Source organism: Platichthys flesus, chromosome 4 (assembly GCF_949316205.1).
Source record: "Platichthys flesus chromosome 4, fPlaFle2.1, whole genome shotgun sequence".
Lineage (NCBI taxonomy): Eukaryota > Metazoa > Chordata > Actinopteri > Pleuronectiformes > Pleuronectidae > Platichthys > Platichthys flesus.
In genome coordinates this window covers 20,982,727-21,002,750 of record NC_084948.1, presented here as the reverse complement: position 1 = coordinate 21,002,750, position 20,024 = coordinate 20,982,727, and the positions used below count along the sequence as shown (strand labels likewise).

The 20,024-nt window shown below is 41.3% G+C and overlaps 1 protein-coding gene and 1 long non-coding RNA gene across 3 annotated transcripts; both read left to right on the top strand.

Annotated features, from left to right (window-relative positions):
* The first annotated feature begins 2,287 nt into the window (after positions 1-2,287).
* taok1a (TAO kinase 1a) lies at positions 2,288-14,983 on the top strand. Of its 2 annotated transcripts, none has more exons than XM_062385699.1 (20): positions 2,288-2,569; positions 5,264-5,513; positions 6,205-6,276; positions 6,380-6,481; positions 6,584-6,629; positions 6,757-6,853; positions 6,956-7,069; positions 7,187-7,278; positions 7,451-7,544; positions 7,666-7,747; positions 7,870-8,037; positions 8,159-8,359; positions 8,463-8,591; positions 8,917-9,153; positions 9,257-9,385; positions 9,528-9,731; positions 9,870-10,109; positions 10,263-10,475; positions 10,635-10,817; positions 11,046-14,983. In XM_062385699.1, the coding sequence occupies exons 2-20, from the start codon at positions 5,382-5,384 to the stop codon at positions 11,574-11,576; spliced, it is 3,066 nt and encodes a 1,021-aa protein (XP_062241683.1). In that variant the 5' UTR covers positions 2,288-2,569; positions 5,264-5,381; the 3' UTR covers positions 11,577-14,983. The 2 variants fall into 2 exon arrangements, with proteins under 2 accessions (XP_062241683.1, XP_062241681.1); XM_062385697.1 differs by having other exon boundaries at positions 2,288-2,779.
* A 1,182-nt stretch (positions 14,984-16,165) lies between these two features.
* On the top strand, positions 16,166-19,544 carry LOC133952158 (uncharacterized). Its single transcript, XR_009920520.1, has 4 exons — positions 16,166-16,309; positions 17,528-17,664; positions 18,271-18,315; positions 18,408-19,544. It is a non-coding gene; the product is annotated as an uncharacterized LOC133952158 (long non-coding RNA).
* Positions 19,545-20,024: the final 480 nt, after the last annotated feature.

Below are 20,024 nucleotides of genomic sequence, written 5' to 3'. Positions count from 1 at the left end.
CCCCCCCCCCCCCCCCCCCCCAGGTGATCCTGACTAACAATGGTTCTGTTCTGGTCAGAAGTCACAATAATTCATTTCATTATTTACACCTGTGCCTTTCCTACCTTGACGTGACCACATGTGTTCTGTGAAAGAAGGCCCATTGTGCAGCCTGTTACCATGCAGATGGAGAGGGAGGCTGAACTTGAAGGGCTGGCCACAGGGGTTTCTTCGGTACACTCTTACATCATGCACAGACACACCAGCAGAGAATCTATTAGTAAACAATAGCTGACTATCATGCCCTGCCTGAAGGGAGAACATGGCATACCCTCTGTCTGCTGATGGAGGAGCCCGCAAGTATGATGTAAGTAACCTTCTTGCACCTCAGCCTCAGATCACCAGCTTTAATGCAGCAGATTATCAGGAAAAAAAAATTCCCAATATTTGGAAGAATTTAATGTTTATTATTGAAATGTCTCGATCTGAAGATCAGTTGTGCCGTGTGGTTTAAGATGCTTGTGATCTTTCTACTTTGAATCATCAAGAAAATGCAGTTGAAGGCCTTGAGATTCATTCTGTGACCCCTCAACAACAAAGAATACTTTCAAGGATCCCCAGGGCGAGTCACATAACTGTGTTCCAGTGAAACCAACAGTAGAATACATGCACTTGTACTGGTTTATTCCCTGGTGTCGACCATGGAAGTAGAGTATTATCCTGTGAATATGTCGGTGTTTGAATAGTGTTATGAACCACTGCAGGATAACAACATGAGTTGATGGAGCTTTTATTGCAAAGATGAAGTAAATAAAGTAATATCTGTTACAAGATGTTGTTGGTGCCGGTGAATGCAAAGTTTACATTTTCATAAACATTAAAGCAGTAAGTCCATTTTTCCTTCAATACTTACACAAGCAAAAAATCAAATACAACACCAAAATCATTTGTATCATTGATGATGGCTAAGATAAGATAAGATAATCCTTCCTTAGTCCAACCATGGGGACATTTAAGTCCTACAGCAGTATAGGATAGTGAAATGCACTCAGTTGAAGTAATGAATAAGTAAAAAGTTAAATATCAATGCAAGGAATAATAAAGATAGAAAGTAATATGTACAGTGTCAACCGAGTACAGTGTAATGGTAGTGTACATATCATATTGAAATTGCACTGACGGAAAATGACTATAGCACAGTTAAATTAGGTGATAGCAAGAGTGAGATATATATACGGTACATGTGGTCAACATGGGAGCAGAGGTTATTTTAAAGTATAACAGTTACAGGAAGGAACAGCTTGCGATCAGACACTGTGGGTGAATCAGTGCTGGGGGGGTGGGAATGGTCTTCCATGCCACATGATAACCAACATCTTGCAATAACAGACCAAACAACATTACATATACAAAAACTTTATAAGCAGGACCAGAGTATATCAGTGTATATTTGATTAGGAGCCTCAGGTATTATTGGTAGCACCCGAAGGCCTCTGATAACTTTGTCATCTCAACTGCTGACAGGATGAGACTGGACACACTGAAGGCCACTAGGTCCTGGGAGTCAGTGGAGGTGATAGAAGGAGAATGATCACCTGCATTTTTATTTATTTTTGCAAAAATTAGGTCTTCTTGAACAATATGTTGATCGACAAAAAATTTGGCTGCTAATGTTTAGACTATTAATAGCTAAATAAACAAATTACAGGTATTTTTTTGACGAGGGCGGCATTTAATGATGCCTTTAGAATCTTTCTTTAGAATCGTCTTCTGTAATGTTTATTCTTTCCACGCTGTCAACTTCATGAGTCGATTAACTGATTCGGCAAATGTTATCTTGATGGTCTTAACTGGACTCGACACAGTGACTGCAAATATTGCTCTTGTTCCAGGAAACACTGTAACAAAGGCTTTGATAATAAATTTGGATTTGTGAGCTGCTCCAATTATATTTGCATGCTGTTGTTTGTGTCTCATTGTTCTTATATAGATATGAACCTCTTGTGTTCACCAATAAATTGGAACAAGCATTTATGAAAAGTCAATGTTTACAGGCAAGTATTTATCTTTTGAAAGGTTAGATGTTTTTTATGTGACATATTCCATGGATCAATCAGGAATTTAAATTGAAAAAAGAAACATAATGATCAGAGAAAACATTTGAATGAAAATAACATTTATACGAGTCCAGCATTGATTTTCATATATAGTTTAAGCGTTATTTTAAATGTATATTCCGGTGTCCCCGCCTCTGGATGTTGGGTCAGAGAGAGTTTACTGCCACAGTCAGGGCGGAACTGCTGTTCACAGAATGTGGAGGGAGGACGGACCTCGGAGCGGAGTTACAGCGAATCTAAACAACTAAGTTAACATGGCGGCCTGCTAGCTTCAGTCTACGTTGTTTTACGACGACCCCGCGGAGCCTTCCTCGCCCTGTTTATGGGTGTTTCTGCGCGGTTTGAACTTCCCTCACATTCTCCCCCGACGTGTTTCCACGAAGGGAGGCGGCGGCGGCGGAGCGCTCGGCAGCCATCTTTGGACCTGCCTGGGAGTGGGACTCGACTACTCCGGCTCCCCAGATACTTCAAGGGTGGGGATCTTTTTTTTTTTTTTTTTTTTTAAAGCTGTGATAATTAACGACTCCAGTGCGCTGTAGCCGACTGACAGCGACCAAAACCCCGCAAAGGATCCAGCGTGAGTCGGGGCGGGCATGAAACGGGCGGAAGACTCTCATAACCCCCGAACTGTCTTGAATTAACGACATTATCCGAGGCGCTGAAACCTGGCCTGTCAAGGGAGGGTGAGTTTCAGCTAGCTGGCTAAGCTAACTTAGCAAACATCTCACAAGTTAGCCCGCTAATGTGGCAGTTTCGGGTAAAATGGCCTATGAGGTCGGTTTAACTCTCCACGATTCGCTCGGTTATCCACGTCCCCGGGCCGTGTGCGCGTTGCCCGGGTGGTTTCATCATATGACACGTAACTTAGCCTAGCTAGCGTCAACTTTTGCTGTGAGGCTAGCACTTCCAGGGAACGCTGGGTCCAGTTGGGGCTTGTGTGCGCACGTTTCAGTGGTGTTGTTGGGTCTTTCACGGTTCGGTGGTAGGGGGGTACCGTGTATGTTTGACTCTGTTGTGTGACAGCGACTGGAGGCAGCTGCTGGAAAGCGACAACTTTCTACTAAATCCCCACTAAGAGCTCCGGGTAATCCCATTCGTGTGGTAACTCCAGCGAAGAGTTAGCCAGCCAACAGGTACGATGGGATGTCATATCTGCTGCCCCACATATGACAGTGGTGGGTGGGTGGGATTGATCTCAGACGAAACTCTGATTAGTTTATGATTGTGTGGATTTGTCAGGCTATTGTTTTAACGTGTGTCTACCTGCCCTCACGTTGGTTAGGCCTGATTTCCACTCTATCAATGTTCATAAACCTACTCTGGCTTGTTCTCGTTTGGTTTTGACCTTGTGACACGGATGGTTAAAAGATTGAGGAAACACAGTTTGGTGTCACAGGGAGATCCAGTTTTTCAGGGAATGGCTGAACTGATCCTACATCACTGATGGTTTTAAATGACAAGTCATATGCATGATATGGAAGTACTAAACCTGTATTTGACTGTGTCCAAATCTGCATCGCACGACTGAGTGAATGTCACTGTTGTGAAGCGAAGCGACATATAATCATCAAATGCTCACCAGCGCCCAGTCCTACCTCCCCACAGCCGTGCGAACAGGAAATGCTGAGAAATGCAGAGCAATGAGGGCATACATTGGGAATTCCAGCCCTCCAGCTTTGTTGTCCTGTCTTGCTGCATTCTTCTTGTGTGTTTGTGTGTGTGTGTGTGCTAGCTGGAACGCAAAGGGTGTTTTTATGAAGGTATCAGTTGTCATCACTCACTTTTGTGCTCACGTGTCCACGGTCGAAAATGCCATCATGACATATGACAACAAAGCTCATTCAAGAGCGACAATGTAGTGCCGAACAATGGCAGTAAAGAGGCACACAGTCCCACATGGTAATGAGGCTTTATTTCACGGCCGTGCCTGCATCTCTGTGGAATTGTGAGTTGTTCAGTGTTGTTGTGAGACAAAAGATGTCTGCTGCAACTGGGGGCTGTTTCTCCCAGGCTGGGAAAGAAGTCTTGTGACTCCAGCGTCAGCTCTGCATCTGTTTGCAGCGGATCATCTGAGCCGTATGTACTCAGTAAACTTTCCTCAGTGATCTTTTACAGTCTACATCTGTATTACAGCAGGGGAGTTGTGTAACAAACAATTTAATAGGCAACAAATGGTTAAACAATCTCAGTCTGATGGTGAATTTGTTTTAACACAAGGTATATTTTGTGAATTTCTGTAAGTTTAAAGGGGGAAATAAAATACATTTCTTAAGTTTCTAGTGTTATCGATGATGCTGATGATATTGGCTTGTTTTATGTAGGGAACCAAAAAAAAAATGTTCTTAATATTTTGTAACACTTTTTTTAGCAATGACAGGGGCTTATTGTATTTTTGATTGAGGAGCTACTACATTAAGTTTTTACGGTGAATCTGCATTATATTTAGATGTGGCTGTGAGTTTCTTTATTGGCAATTTGTTTTGTTTTTTGATATATTGTTGAACTGACTCTTGATCACTTGAAGGAAGGTTACATGGCTAATGTTTGGTATGTTAAAGAATCTATGTTTACCAAGTACTTACAGGTTTAACAAGTAGTCTTGTCACTGGAATGCTTTCTTTCTTCTTTCAGAGTCGGCATCCGTCTCCCACTGAAGCAGTGTGTTGTTACCTTGGTTTCTTTGTTCGAGCTGGTTCTTTGTATCCTCAACACATCTATCTGTCCACATACCAGTCACTGAAGGTGTGAGGAGAGGTTGTTAGGACGCAGCCCACTATTTTCCTCGCTGGGGTTGCTGTTACTATGGAAACAGGAGACTTATCTGTTGCTACTTATGGATTTCTAACTGCCCGTTCTCCACTTTTGCACCTGACATCATGGTTCAGTCGGTGTTGTCGCCTCCTCTCGCTCTCGTTAATAGACTCTGTTTTTGCAGACATGAACTGTCACAGACCTGAAGTTATACTTGCATATTACATATAACTCAAACTGTAACATGCTAAGGTAGAAAATATGATCATCTTGCTCAAAAAACATCCAAACACCACTTATGAAGCACATTGTACTTCTATTGTTATTGGGCACACGTTAACACATTAGCTTATACCACTCTGCTGTTGCTGTATCTCTTTCACTGTACTCATTCTTGTTTCCCCTTGTGCTTTTAGCTCTGAACACATATGAGACCACTGTCCTGCAGATGAGACATCGGTGGGGGCTCTCAAGTCGCTGTCGCGGACCCAGATAGTTGCTGGCGGCAGCGGCATCGCCCCCCAACTCCCCATCATGCCCAACAGCAGTCGGGCGGGGAGCCTGAAGGACCCCGACGTAGCTGAGCTCTTCTACAAGGAGGACCCAGAAAAGCTCTTCACAGATCTGCGTGAGATCGGACATGGAAGCTTCGGTGCTGTATATTTTGTGAGTATTTCTCAATATAAGGTTCAAGCCTAACGCCATGTGCATTCTGACACCTGAACTGAAAATGCAGCCTTCTCATTCTTTTCAGTGAGGTCGAGGGCTAGGGGGGTGTAAAAGTTATGCTTGGCTCAATTCATTAGATACATCTGAGTGTACTGCTATTGTTTTTTGTGAATGTAAAATTCCATTGCTATATCTGCACCATTACTACATATAAGTAATGAATTCCACCATTATTATCGTTCTGAAAATTAGGTGAATCTTTTTTTCCTCAGTATTCCAATTTGAGTAGACTAAACAAAAAAGGCATCTTAGATCCTTTCAATTATTTTAAACTATTTCCAAATGATCTAACATTGTAGCTCTGTTGTAGTATCACTGTCACAATGTGTCAGCTAGCAACTACATTACAATCAGACTTAACAGCAAAAATTTAAGTAAAAACAAAATGTGATATTTTACATTTCTGATGTTTGTTGGGGGCGTGACTTGGCTTTTGTGATTCCTGTAATGTGAACATTATCCCTCAGCGGATAAAAGCGTTGATGGCTTTTATGTCAGCCAGCTTACTGAGACTTGTGCTGTAACAGCAACAGATTGTGTTGTCATGATGTTTGTGGCAATGAGATCATCATCATTGATATAATGAAGGTGACAATCCCACCTAATTATAATGTTGCTCATTACTCAGGCACGTGATTCACGGACAAATGAGGTGGTGGCCATCAAGAAGATGTCCTATAGTGGAAAGCAGTCCACTGAGGTATGCTATCTTTGACTTACCTCGATCATGTTAATAGGTCGTTGTAACTATGTTTATTATGTCAGTTGTTAATATATTGCTCTGCTTTTAACTGTTTTCACAGAAATGGCAAGACATAATCAAGGAGGTGAAATTCTTGCAGAGCATACAACACCCAAACAGCATAGAGTATAAAGGATGTTACCTGCGAGAGCACACAGCCTGGGTAAGATTCACCATGAGTGTCAGTGATAACGGACACACTGTTGTACATACTGCCAGGTAAAAGAAAATGCATTCACACAGACCGCTCTTTATTTCCTTGCAGCTGGTTATGGAGTATTGTCTCGGCTCTGCCTCCGATTTGTTGGAAGGTGAGTTGAAAACGTTTTAAACTTGTAATCTTTGCTGCATGACTTGAGAGGGTAGACTCCCTTTTCAATGTAAACCTTGTTACCGCTCTCTGGATTTACATCACTGTCTGTGAATGTTACCCTCCAGTTCACAAGAAACCTCTGCAAGAAGTTGAAATAGCTGCAATTACCCATGGTGCTCTTCAAGGGTTGGCTTATCTTCACTCCCATAACTTGATACACAGGTGAGTGTCTTGAGTGTTTAGGCGCGTGCTTGGCATAAAGTGCCCTCAGGCCAACTGTCTATTGTTTGGAGCTTTAACATGTTTTTGTTCTGTGTTTGACAGAGATATCAAAGCAGGAAACATCTTGCTGACAGAGCCAGGGCAGGTTAAACTGGCAGATTTTGGTTCTGCCTCCATTGCCTGCCCTGCCAACTCCTTTGTGGGGACTCCATATTGGTACGCGACAAACTTATATAAGTATATTAAAGTTTCCTCGCAGAGCGTTTGAAAATATTTTTTTGTTCAATTTCAATTTACTTATTTTGATTGTGCTGTGTGTGTTTGTTTTCTCAGGATGGCCCCAGAAGTCATTCTAGCTATGGACGAGGGTCAATATGATGGAAAGGTGGACATTTGGTCTTTGGGAATAACCTGCATTGAATTAGGTACAGTCACTGTTTTTGTATTCCTTGCTTCCACATATGTCTATGATTTTTACCAACATCTCACAGCCAGTGAGAGTTTTGCTCCTTTAATTTGTTTATTATTGATACATGTTGTTCCTCATTGTCTCATAATTAAAAATTTTCTTATCTGACTCCTCTGTGTAACCTGCAGCTGAGAGAAAACCTCCACTTTTCAACATGAATGCAATGAGTGCCTTATACCATATAGCACAGAATGAGAGCCCCATGCTGCTGTCTAGTGAATGGTGAGTTAAGAATTACACTTTTATCAGCTGATTTCTTGTTTCTTAAACCATTAAGCCTGAATACAACAAAGTATAGAAACAATTGTATAAATTTACCCGAAATTTCACCTCTCAATTTTAGGACGGATTATTTCCGAAACTTTGTAGACTCATGCCTTCAGAAATTTCCCCAGGATAGGCCCAACTCCGAGGAGCTGTTAAAGGTATGAATCAAAACAATTCTATGACAGGCATTCGGATAGGTTATGATTAATGGCTTACCCTTATAGACACAGTAGAATACAGGATTTTAATGCAAGAGGTGTATTCTGTGTCCTTCCCCCAGCATGCATTTGTCCAGCGTGAACGACCAGAATCGGTTTTAATGGACCTGATAAATAGGACAAAGGATGCCGTGCGGGAGCTGGACAATCTGCAATATCGCAAAATGAAGAAGCTCTTGTTCCAGGAAGCCCACAATGGCCCCTCAACTGAGGCACAAGATGAAGAGGAGGTCTGTCTCGACTTTTTCTAACCTGCATCTCCAGTTTAGCGAGGCTGTCAGTGTTTAAACAGATGTTATCAGACAGCCTTGTTGTAACCGTCTCACTGTCTGCTATGTGTCCTATTTTTAGGAGCCAGAACACAATGTGGGTAGGACAGGTACAGTGAACAGCGTTGGGAGCAACCAATCAATCCCCAGTATGTCAATCAGTGCCAGTTCCCAAAGCAGCTCCGTCAACAGTCTAACAGATGCAGGTGATGACAAGAGTGAGGTTGACATGGAGGGAGACCACACAGTCATGTCCAACAGCTCTGTCATACACCTCAAACCGGTAAGAAGATCAGGTCCTGGCCTGTTTAACCTGTTTATAATTGGTTATAGTAGTTGTTTGTTTTAATTGATTGTTCCTCTTGGGCCTTTTGTGTCCCCTTCAGGATGAAGAGGCATATAATCAAGAGTCTGAACCTAACACCCGGCCAACTGAGCAACAGTCGCCACCTGCACAAACTCCACGGCCAAAACGAAACCGCGAGCACTTTGCCACAATACGTACAGCCTCAGTGGTAAAAACACAGTCATTATATCTGCAATTTAAATAAGAAGATGGTTAAAGTAACTGCTTGATAACTGAAACAACTGCTCACATACCCACTGAAAATGTTCAATGGGTTGTTAAAAGTCTTGATGTATAGTCCTTGTAGTCATTGAATCCTGTAAGGTTTGAAAAAAGTATTTAAATTATGTATAGAATGAAAATGATTGCTGTGATCCTGCTTGAAACTTTTATACATTTGGATGGACTTTATGTTGCTTCTCTTTTATGTACTTCTCTCAAAAACACCCAACCAGCATTAATATAAATTAAATTCTTTGTCTTATCAATGGCAGCTCACTCGCCAGATTAAAGAGCACGAGCAGGATTCTGAGTTAAGGGAGCAGATATTGGGCTACAAGCGCATGAGACGGCAGCACCAGAAGCAGCTGATGGCTCTGGAAAACAAGCTGAAGGCTGAGATGGATGAGCACAGACTCCGACTGGACAAGGAGCTGGAGAATCAGAGGAATAGCTTTGCCCAGGAGATGGAGAAACTTGTCAAGAAGCACCAGGCATCGATGGAGAAAGATGTATTGGCTCAGCTTATTTATGTCTTCACTAAAATTTGTAATTTGCTGTGGCTCATAGTAGGAAATAGATCATGTTGATTGAATATATGTATTTCTCAAACAGGCAAAAACCGTTAGCAATGATGAAAAGAAGTTCCAACAGCATATCCAGAGTCAGCAGAAGAAAGAGCTCAACAGCTTCCTCGAATCCCAAAAACGGGAGTACAAACTTCGCAAGGAGCAACTTAAAGAGGTAGAGAAACAATTTGCATTGTTGCTTTATATAGTGCCCTGTGTAAGCATGTCTTTCAGCTAACTTACTGATTGCTAATAAACACTAATCAGTTCTTTGAAAATAGTTCTCTCAGTAACCTGTGCTCTTTCTGCCCTTTTAGGAGCTGAATGAAAACCAGTCAACACCCAAAAAAGAAAAACAGGAGTGGCTGTCCAAGCAGAAAGAAAACTTCCAACACTTCCAAGCAGAGGAGGAGGCCAATCTACAACGCAGACAGAGGCAGTACCTGGAACTGGAGTGCCGCAGGTTCAAACGGAGGATCTTGATTGCTCGCCACAATGTTGAACAGGACTTAGTACGAGAGGTCAGTTCTCTGTCCTACATTGTACTGCTGAATTTCAAATTTCACAAAAATAGAAAAGTTCCTCAACAAATTTAAATGTTCCCCTCCTTATCTCTTTTGTTGTTTCCTTTTTATCCTTGCATTGGTTAAAATAATAAGGAACTAAACAAGCGTCAGACCCAGAAGGACTTGGAGCATGCCATGCTTCTCCGCCACCACGAGTCCATGCAAGAACTGGAGTTCCGCCAGCTCAACAACATCCAGAAGACGAGGGCTGAGCTGATCCGCCTGCAGCACCAGACCGAACTCCACAATCAGCAGGAGTACAACAAGAGAAGGGAGAGGGAACTTCGACGCAAACATGTCATGGAGGTTCGCCAGCAACCCAAGAGCCTCAAGGTTAGAATAAGCTTCTGAGCATGTTCATTAACATTGAACAGACAAGCTCATTTGAATGATGATGATAATATTGAAAATAGTGTTTGTTTTCGTGTTGTTCGATGTTTAAATATGAAGAAAACACAATTTTGTCCTTTTTTCTCTTCAACATAGTCGAAAGAGCTACAGATAAAGAAGCAGTTCCAGGACACATGTAAGATCCAGACCAGACAGTACAAAGCACTAAGGAACCATCTGTTGGAGAACACGCCAAAGTCCGAGCACAAGGCCGTCCTTAAACGGCTAAAGCAGGAGCAGCACCGCAAACTCGCCATCTTGGCTGAGCAGTATGACCACTCCATCAATGAGATGCTCTCAACTCAGGCGGTAAGTCTTGCTTTGCCAGGAATGTGGACTTTTAATATTGTGTAGAAAGACAATTACCATGAATGCACCATGTTATTTTACATTTTGGAGGATGTTTCCAAATCATTAGTGGTTGAATTATATTCCCTGGACCCTTACGTTAAGTGTCTCTGTCTTCAGCTCCGTCTGGATGAGACTCAGGAGGCTCAGTGCCAAGCCCTTCGAATGCAGCTACAGCAGGAGCTGGAGCTTCTCAACGCCTACCAGAGCAAAATCAAGATGCAGACAGATGCCCAGCATGAACGTGAGAGGAAGGACCTGGAGCAGAGAGTGTCAATCAGGAGGGCCCTGCTCGAACAGAAGGTTGCTTTCTATTCTTTATTCTCATCTGGTGATTAACACTGGTCTGACTCAATAGTTGTACGAAGGATTTAAGTTTAAAATGTTTTGAAAATCAACTACTCAATCACAGCTTTTAGGTTAATCTGGAGAAAATACAGGGGGAACTCAGGGTTAGGGTTAGGGTTAAAATGTCTGCTGTGAAAAGACCTCTATGGACGATGTTGTTAACAACATTCTTGTTTTCCATAGATTGAGGAGGAGATGCTGTCCTTGCAGAATGAACGCTTGGAGCGAATCCGGAGCTTGCTGGAACGTCAAGCCCGAGAAATTGAGGCTTTTGACTCAGAGAGTATGCGCCTGGGCTTCAGCAACATGGTGCTATCAAACATCTCCCCTGAGGCCCTCAACAACAGCTTTCCTGGGGCTTCAGGCAGCTGGAGTCATCATCATCAGTACCACCAATCTGGGAGCTCTCAAGGGCCACACTGGGGCAGTGGCAGTTCAGGCGCAGGGTCAAGCCACCAAGGCAGCCTTCACTCTTATCACTCCAGTCCAGGAGGGGCATCTATGCAGCAGGGCTGGGGGCAGGGAGGTGGGAGTCCATCACCGTGGGGCCACCCGTCAGCAGGATCCCTGGTGTCCCGCAGCAGTGCAGGTGCACAGAACAGCCCCCAAGCAATGGGGAGGACACCCTCAGGGGGGCGCAGTGAGCAGGCAATGAGCAGGAGTACCAGTGTCACGTCTCAAATATCTAACGGGTCACACCTCTCCTACACATAGATCCCCCGTCAGCTATGGAGTCAGCATTGTGTGTGGAGACGGTAGAATCCAACAAACGCAGCAGGGTATTGGCTGAGCTCCGCTGCTCTGTCTCTCTCTGTGACACCCCTCCATTTCTCCCATGTACAGATGTGGATGTGTGATTAAATAAATGTTGCTCAGGTCAAAAGGGCTGGAAAAGGCACAGCCCGTCCACAAGGCAGTTTATCAGCACACATACAGATCCTTAAATTCTATGTTATATAAGCAGTTTGAGTGTCAACACATAATACTCCCTTTTTGTTTTTATTTACAGCTCCCTCCTATGGAATTTATGGAATATGTGTTGTGCTATTAACAGCCATTGCTCTCATTTTGCACATGAAACACTGTTAAAAAGTCTTTGACATGTGTTAACTATGTCTTTAGAAATGTGGTATATCAAACAATCAGTTTTGTTTAGTACCTCCCTCCTCGAATTACCCAATTCATTTTAATTTATACACTGGCTGATCCTCTGATGCTGGTGAGAACTGCAGCAAACATCGGTCTGTGTTTTTTGGTATTGCTTTTGAAACACGAGCCTGCTGTAATGGTCATTGTGAGAAGTCAGACTCAGTTTTATATCTTAGTTTTTTAATTCACCTGATCTCCTGATCATAGGCCAAAATGAGACTTAAGTCATTTGAAGCCACAACAACTAATCTTAACTCTAAACTAGGCTTATGCTACACTATTACAGTGCCTTTTTAAACCTTTGATTTAAATTAGTCCCAGTTGTTTATAGTTTAATACTTTCATCAATCTGTTTTAACACAAGTTATTTTAAGTCCAGAGGTCCCAGATAGATTTGCCAGGTTATTGTGTTCACTGTGGATGCAGTGGAGTTGGTTTAAGCCTTAATCATTTGAGAAAATTATCCGTGCATATCAGTAACTGTAATGTAGGTGTAACTTGTACACCCCTGCATTACAGAGAATGTGGTTGTACATGTTGAGTTATTGTGTGGTTGGGGTGGGGGAGACAAATTTGGCTTCACAACAATGCTAATATTGACCTGTCGATTTTTTTTTTTTAGTGCCTTTTTAAAACTGCTGCCTTTTTCAAAGCACTTTATACAGCTAAATATATGTAAAGTTACCGTAGACTCTTCGCCAAACACCTGGTGGGTGTGTGTTTTGTTGGTACGTAAGCTGTTAAGTTAAGGAGTCAAGCTGACCTGTGCTGTGAGTTTTTTTTAGGGGCAATTTTCCATATATGGACAAAAGCCCAGTGTATGATACAGTGCAGTATGAGTGACAATTTTTTTTCTAGTTCTGCGGCTTTTACTGTGTTCTGAATGTGTTTGAGTGTAAGCTGTTGTTGGTTATCTCCTCTGCAAATAGAAAATGGGAGGAAGCTTCTAAGAAATGTTTTAGTTCCAGTTTCCATTAAACAAACTGAGCTGAGTTAATTGAAGAGTTCATTATGTGCAGGCAGGAAGCATAAGGAATTGTCATGACCATGACAGCAGGCTCGCAACTACAAAGAAACTACAACACTGTTAAAAACAATGTTGGGGCTTATTTAAGTAACACAAAAAATGTTATTGATGCCACACCATCTCAGCAGAGCCCAGGAACAAGGGTGATTGAATAATGCACTCACACGCATGATATGTTATTGTAGTGTATTCGTGTAGAAGTAAAATCGGGGTCAACACGCACGCTGGAAAAACGGCCATGTACCAAATAAATGTGGCAAAAGCACTTGGGTATTCCTTTGATAGCTGTAACTGTTCCTATTTGAATAAACTCCTTCTCTCTGGTTGATGACATATCACTGGCTCAGTCAGGTGCCCCGCTAACCTTTTAACAGTCTCCCCGTTCAAGTGAGGTTTTTCCATTTCCATACAGAAAAGGTCTCTAAGGATTCTGATTTATGGATATTAAGGATATATGCTCCCCCCCCCACCCCGAATCAAAAAGCTGGAAGTAAATGTATAAGTGTATATTTTATCAAAGAAAACATTTAAAGACTAAACTCACATTTTAAGAAAATAATTTGTAAAACTAACTATTTAACTGACAGAACATGGTGATATTAGCAAACCTTTCACTCTCAAAGTTCAAATGGTGTTGAATTGTCTGGATATATATACATTGGAAGATATTCTAGGTCTTGTGTACAGAATCTAAATGCCTCATATGCATGTGTTTGCTGTCATCTCCTCTAAATGCCACAAACGGCCGTTCTATAACCCCCCCCCCCCACACACACACACACACACACTCTGCAAACATTTGACCAATTTGTCCCCATTCCACTCGGATTCAGAGCCATTATTTCCGAGGCTGGCTCTTTCTCAATGTCACACTGTGATATAGTCCTATCACATGTAAGGACACACAAAGGTTTGGGTCTCTTTGTTAAATCGGTGGGATTTCAGTTTTACCGTGTGTATATATCCTACCTAGAAAATATGCATTATATCATCTTGTATATGGTTTGGTCCCAAAATCCATAATTTGTATTCTTGAAAGCCAAGTGACTTGTTCCGGCTACCGCAACACAGCAGGTTTAATTCATAATTTATTTTCTGATTTATTGATATTCTATAAAAGGGGATATGCTTATCATTATTGGTATCTTACATCAAGTCAAAAGCCAAGGCTAAGACGTTCAATGTCGGGCCCAACAAACCTCCCACACATGCCAACCTTAAGTTTTTATGCACAGGTTTTGTTCACTTTTGTCAGTGTTGTGTGTGTGAGGGAGTCTGGATATTGTTGTCAATTATCGTCAGTAATAAGACCCTCCCCACCAACCTGGATTTTATTTGTTGTTTAAACTTTTTTTTATTTTAGTTACACTTTGATGTCAAATTTAGTCCTACTGACTGTAAGCATATGGGATACTGAATGAGAATCAGCAACTGAACATGGCGATCCTTTCTATGGTCAAACACTGTGCCATACCCGAGTTGCCAAGCCCAGATACCACTGCATTGTCTCATCTCCATGGTCGCACCAAGCATTGGGCGGAAGGCATGAAACGTATGAAACATGGCAAAAAGCAAGTTGCTTCACGTCTCGTGCCCAAAGTAAAAAAAAAAGGCTTGAACAGATGATTAGGTGACAGGCGAATAATGAAAAGAGATTGCATTTCTTGGAAGGTGTCAGTATTCCTCTTTGGCACATTACCACTACAACTCATAACCTGTATTAAAATGTATAGATGGTGGAACTTGTTGAATGTCTGAGAGATTATGAAGATGTTACATAAGAGATGGTAAAGTACTAAAAGTGGATTTAAACTGTGTAAAAAGATTCACAAAGCAGAATAAGAATAGAATCAAATTTACTATTATGTTTGTATATTTACTATTGTGTTGGCAGAGGGATATTGAACAGAAATCAGCTGTAATAAAGTAATTTTAGTATAAATTACCTTGTGTCTGTGTGTGTGTTCTGCACCTCATTTGCTAGTGTCTCCTACACAATAATGTGTAAATGCTTAGAGACGTTATCAGACGTCAACTCTGGAGAATGTCCAGTGAGTTTTTTTTGCATCAGTCGCATTATAGAAACCTCATCAGTGTGTGCCCACTCACTTGCTGTTAATCCTCTGGAGGATCTTCTAACCCCTAACCCTCACATGCTGCAGAAAGTCCCAATGCTCCCAACCAGACATCAGTGTTCTCACATAAGTTGCTTTCAGACGTTTCCTGTGGTGGAACTCTGTGACCCCCGGACATTCTCTGCAGTTCACACACGCACAACGCAGCAGCATAACAGCATCAAATTCTTTGCTTGATTTAGTTGAGAGTTAGAACCGAAGGCAGAGGCAGGAGGTAACGTATTCCTTACGCCGTAGGGATCACTAGTTCTGCTCTGCCGGCTCCCATCCCCACAAACTATCGACTCCACTTTTTTGCATTGGTCACGCGTTGTAATCTAAATCTGTTTATTGCCCAGCCGGTTCATGCATAGCAGTAATTTGCTGTGTTGTGTTTGTGCAAGAATAAATATAAAACAATTTATATGTAAAAAAGAACATATAAATAGACACCACTATGTACAGGAAGATCCACAATGATTAATATTTCACCTCAACCATTGTAACATTTATATTTTCACTTTAAGTTTTTTTAGGATGCAAAAGGATGTCGCGAGTTCTTTTTCATTTCTTAAAGTCCATTTGGAGAACTTGCACTGAGATGATATTTTCCCACTACCTTTCTATGCAACCACAGTCGTTGCTGTCTGCAGCTATATTTGTGTTTTAACCAATAGATAGCAATCAATCTGTTGCTGGCAGCTTTCAGATATTTTGGTGCATGTGTGATGATGCACTCTGAACAAGGAGCTTATTGTTTTGCTGATGGAGTCTGGAGCTAGAGCAAAGATAATCGTGAAGAGTTTATTTCTGGTTCAAGGATTTTATATTTGTAACACCAAGAAGACTCAAAGTAAATCAAATGGTGATCGGGCAAAAAGTACAGAAGTCTGAGAGCAGCTTTACTTTCATATTTGCATTCTCAGATATAAGTCCCTCTGTAGAACATCAGCAGATCCTCTGAAGCAGAATGAGTCTGTGGCCTCAAAGGAGAGTGTCCGGACCTCTGAGGGGCCGCGGGCCAGAGCTTGTCACCGTCAGGTCCCAGAAGCGGAAACACACGCAACGTGACTTGTGATGATCTTTGTAAACAAAGTGAATGTTTGGCTTTAAGCAGCTTGGAGCAGGAATGTCGTCTCGATAATCTTTTGACTTGAGTGAGTAAAGAGGAATGGACCTTTTATTTAGCAGCACCTGCCTCTGAACTGACAACCTTTAGTATATTATTACAGATGAAATGTTAACAGCTGGATTCAGCACCAGTGTTTTCATCTGCTCCAAACGCGTCGTTTCAAACTTTGACATCGTAACTTTAGCGATGCGTTGATTAAATGTTTAAATGTGATCAGTTATAATGTTAAAAACAACACGTCATGATTTTGCCCTCAAACTAACACACAAGAGGATTCAGCACAATTAGCTTTTAGCTAGCTAGCTGGTTAGCACTGCTACTTGTGTGTCGACTTTAACTAGAGAGCAAAGTTATCACCAGATTATTTTACCTTTCATACAACAACGTCGCTGATTAAAGTAAAGTTCCGTGTTGTTGATGCATTAAACGTCGACGTTTAACTGGAATGTCTCGACACTGATATGCTAACTTTCCTTTAACAGCTAAATTAAAACAGTGGATGTTAGCAAAGTTTTTCAAACATCAGGTTTAAATTACAAGTGACGTGTTGCAGCATTTAACATCTTGTGCTCCTGTACAAAACATACATATTTCAATCTTTACACTAGCATCATAAGAACAGGAGGACTGATGTGTTGAATCTGCTTCTGCAGCTCTTTTACATTTACCAGTCTGAGGCCTTTCTGGCTTCTCATTGGTTGATTCAGTCACATGAGAGAGAGCAGGAAGTGTGTGTTGTGATATAAGAGATATTAAAAATGCTTATATTATATGTTGATAGACTATAATAATAATAGTAACAATAAATTAAATTTTGATAGCGCCTAGTTCCATAGACGCTTCACATATTTGAGGAAGAAGGACATATTTAAGGTGACGTAGAAAAAGACAAGGACAGATGACATCAGACCAGGTCATATGTAAAGTGATGTTATTATTTGGGATTTTCCCATTCTGTGTACATGCGTCAATAAGTTGTTCAAAGCAGAAGTATGTAGTAATCATCCAAACATTTTCGGCTCATTGTGAAACTGCCGTGGGACAGATTTGACCGTCCCAATGGACAACACTCAAAAAGAAAGTTACTTAAGTTTATTCAAAGCAGTTATATTTTGTTCACAGCTTTAATTCTACTAGATTGCATGAATTTGATGGCAATGCCTCTGCTAGTGGACATATTTACATTCTCTCCTCGGCCAACCAATTTAAGTTTCTACTGTGTGTGTGTGTGTTGTCCTCACAGAGCTCCAGGATGTTGTGTGAAGTCCTGCTGTCGTCCCTATGGTTCCTGTTTGTTATCTTCTGGGTGGAGACAATAAGCGTGTGGCTGTTTCTTTGCATGTTCTACCAGGACCGGGGCTTTTACCACTGGGGAGATGGGTACGACTTGTGTTAATATGGTTGTGGAAAACGAATTCATATTTATAGTAATTCTCACACTTGTTTGTATCTGTTAGTGTTAATTTTCTTAAACAACTTGAAGTGTTTCTACAGCTTTATTCCATTTAATTAGGTGACTACATTATTTCTTCTGTCACTCAAACTCAATTGAAGTGTTCATTCACGCTGCTGATAGTGTGTCCTGTAATTAACATGCCAGACAGTTTCACATGAATGCACCTGTAGCTGGATTGGAAAACCCAGGGCTGGAGATGACCCACCCAGGTGACAATCTGCTTTGTGACACAAGTTAGACCGGATCACCATCAGTTAGAGGCAAAGACAGCCTGTGATCGATGTGTTCTTTCCCCCAATAATAACTTACCTCCGCTGACAGAGGAGAAAGAGACGCACGCAAAGGCTACACATCATCTATTTCCTTGATAAGGCCCAAAATTAGACCTTAAGGGTCCTCAAGTCCTGTCATGAACCGAAGGATGGAAAAACACTTAAAACCTAATGGACAATGTCCATTATGTAATCACTGTTGAGTTCATGGGTTAGTGAGCTTCATTTTTTAATGGAACCCTTCTTTGAATGTTGCAGGGTTTTCGCAGAGGATCCTGGACAACTGATATACATGTTAAGCCGGTATGAACATTTCCTCTGACCTTACAATATTTTATTTTGAAATCTGAGCTGTGTGTGCCTGGTCTGACCTCTTTTCTCTCTCCAACAAGTAGACACACGGATGCAGACAGAGACTGAGTCAGGAAAAGATCAGGCTGTCAACTGGAAGACACGTAATGGAGGAGGTGCTGCTGTTATGTGACAGGGGAACATATCACACTGCTTTGCACAGCCCTTGTTAACATAAGTAATGTTGGCCCACTTAAAAAAAAATAGGTGGTGAAGTGCAGCATGACTCAAGGCATAACTATGAACAGGAAGATCCGCAGTGATTAATGTGTCACCTCCACCAATTGTAACATTTTCACTTTCAGATTTTTCGTGAAGCAAAATAATGTCGAAGAAAATGCAATACAAAGTTCCTATCATTGTCCTTTCATTTCATGAACCCCATTTGAAGAGTAATACTGAGATGGTATTTTGATCACACTACCCTTCTATGCAATGACATTGTAACTGTTTGCAGCTATATTTACTTTACATTTCATTGAGCTGACGCTTTTATCCAAAGCGACTTACAAAAATGTATGTTTTAACCGTCAGATTGCAGTGAATCTGTTATTAATGAGGCGTATGAATGTTGCTGGCAGCTTTCTGAAAATTTGGTGCATGTGTGATGATGCACGCTTAACAAGGAGCTTATTGTTTTGGTGGTGGAGTCATGTACTTGGGGTTTTCATGTAAGTCAGGACCTAGAGCAAAGAGTATTATGAAGAGTTGTTTATTGTTCAAGGATTTTTATAATTTTGACACCAAGAACTCTCACCTATACTAAATCAAACGGCATCAGGAGGATCATTATTTGAGCTTGAAGGCTCATTTTTAACAGATGCAATATTTCTATTTAAAATTTTCCAGAGCTTTCAGAGACATTGTTTTTTTTGTTTGTGGATGGATTTTGCTCTGTTGTCATTCTACACTGAGCTCAGGTGATAACTGAGCAATCTCCATGGCAAGTGTGCTAATGAAAATAAGGAGATAAGACTGAAAGCCATGGAATCTGATCCAAGGAATTTTATGTCAAAGAGGAGCAAACTAGATTTGTGTTATTGTGGAAAATAATAGTGGGGATAAGAGTGTAACCCCCATATGAATCATTTAATGGAAACAATTTGTCAATGCCATATCCATTTAATGAAATACAAGTATTTTTTTAGATACTTATAAATACGTATCGCTTTGCAAGCCTGTGATATTGTCTGTCTTATCTTTTTTCGATTCCATCTCGTCCTCTTTTCATTAAAGCGTTTGCTTTAAAAAAAAAACTGCTGATATTTTTGATCTGTGATTGTATCTGAGATAAACATTTTAAGGATTTTTAAACGCATGCTTTTGGTGAATAGACAACAGAGTTAGGAATAATGAATGGACTCTGGATTTCTCAGAAACAGTAAAACATATCCTCATCCAGTGCAGGAAGCTATTCAGAGACCTGGGAACAACTGGAGGAACAGTTCTACTCTGCAATCTGCTAAACATGCACAACTGGACCAGAATGAATGAAACCGACTGTCTACATAGCATTGGACAATATAAACACACATGCGTAATCATAAAGAGCACTGGTAACAAACAGTAGGGGGCAGCAACACGCTATTGCACCGTTTCGTGTGCCTACATCCAAGAAGAAGAGTCTACACAATATTGGTTTACATGCCGGACCAGTAGGT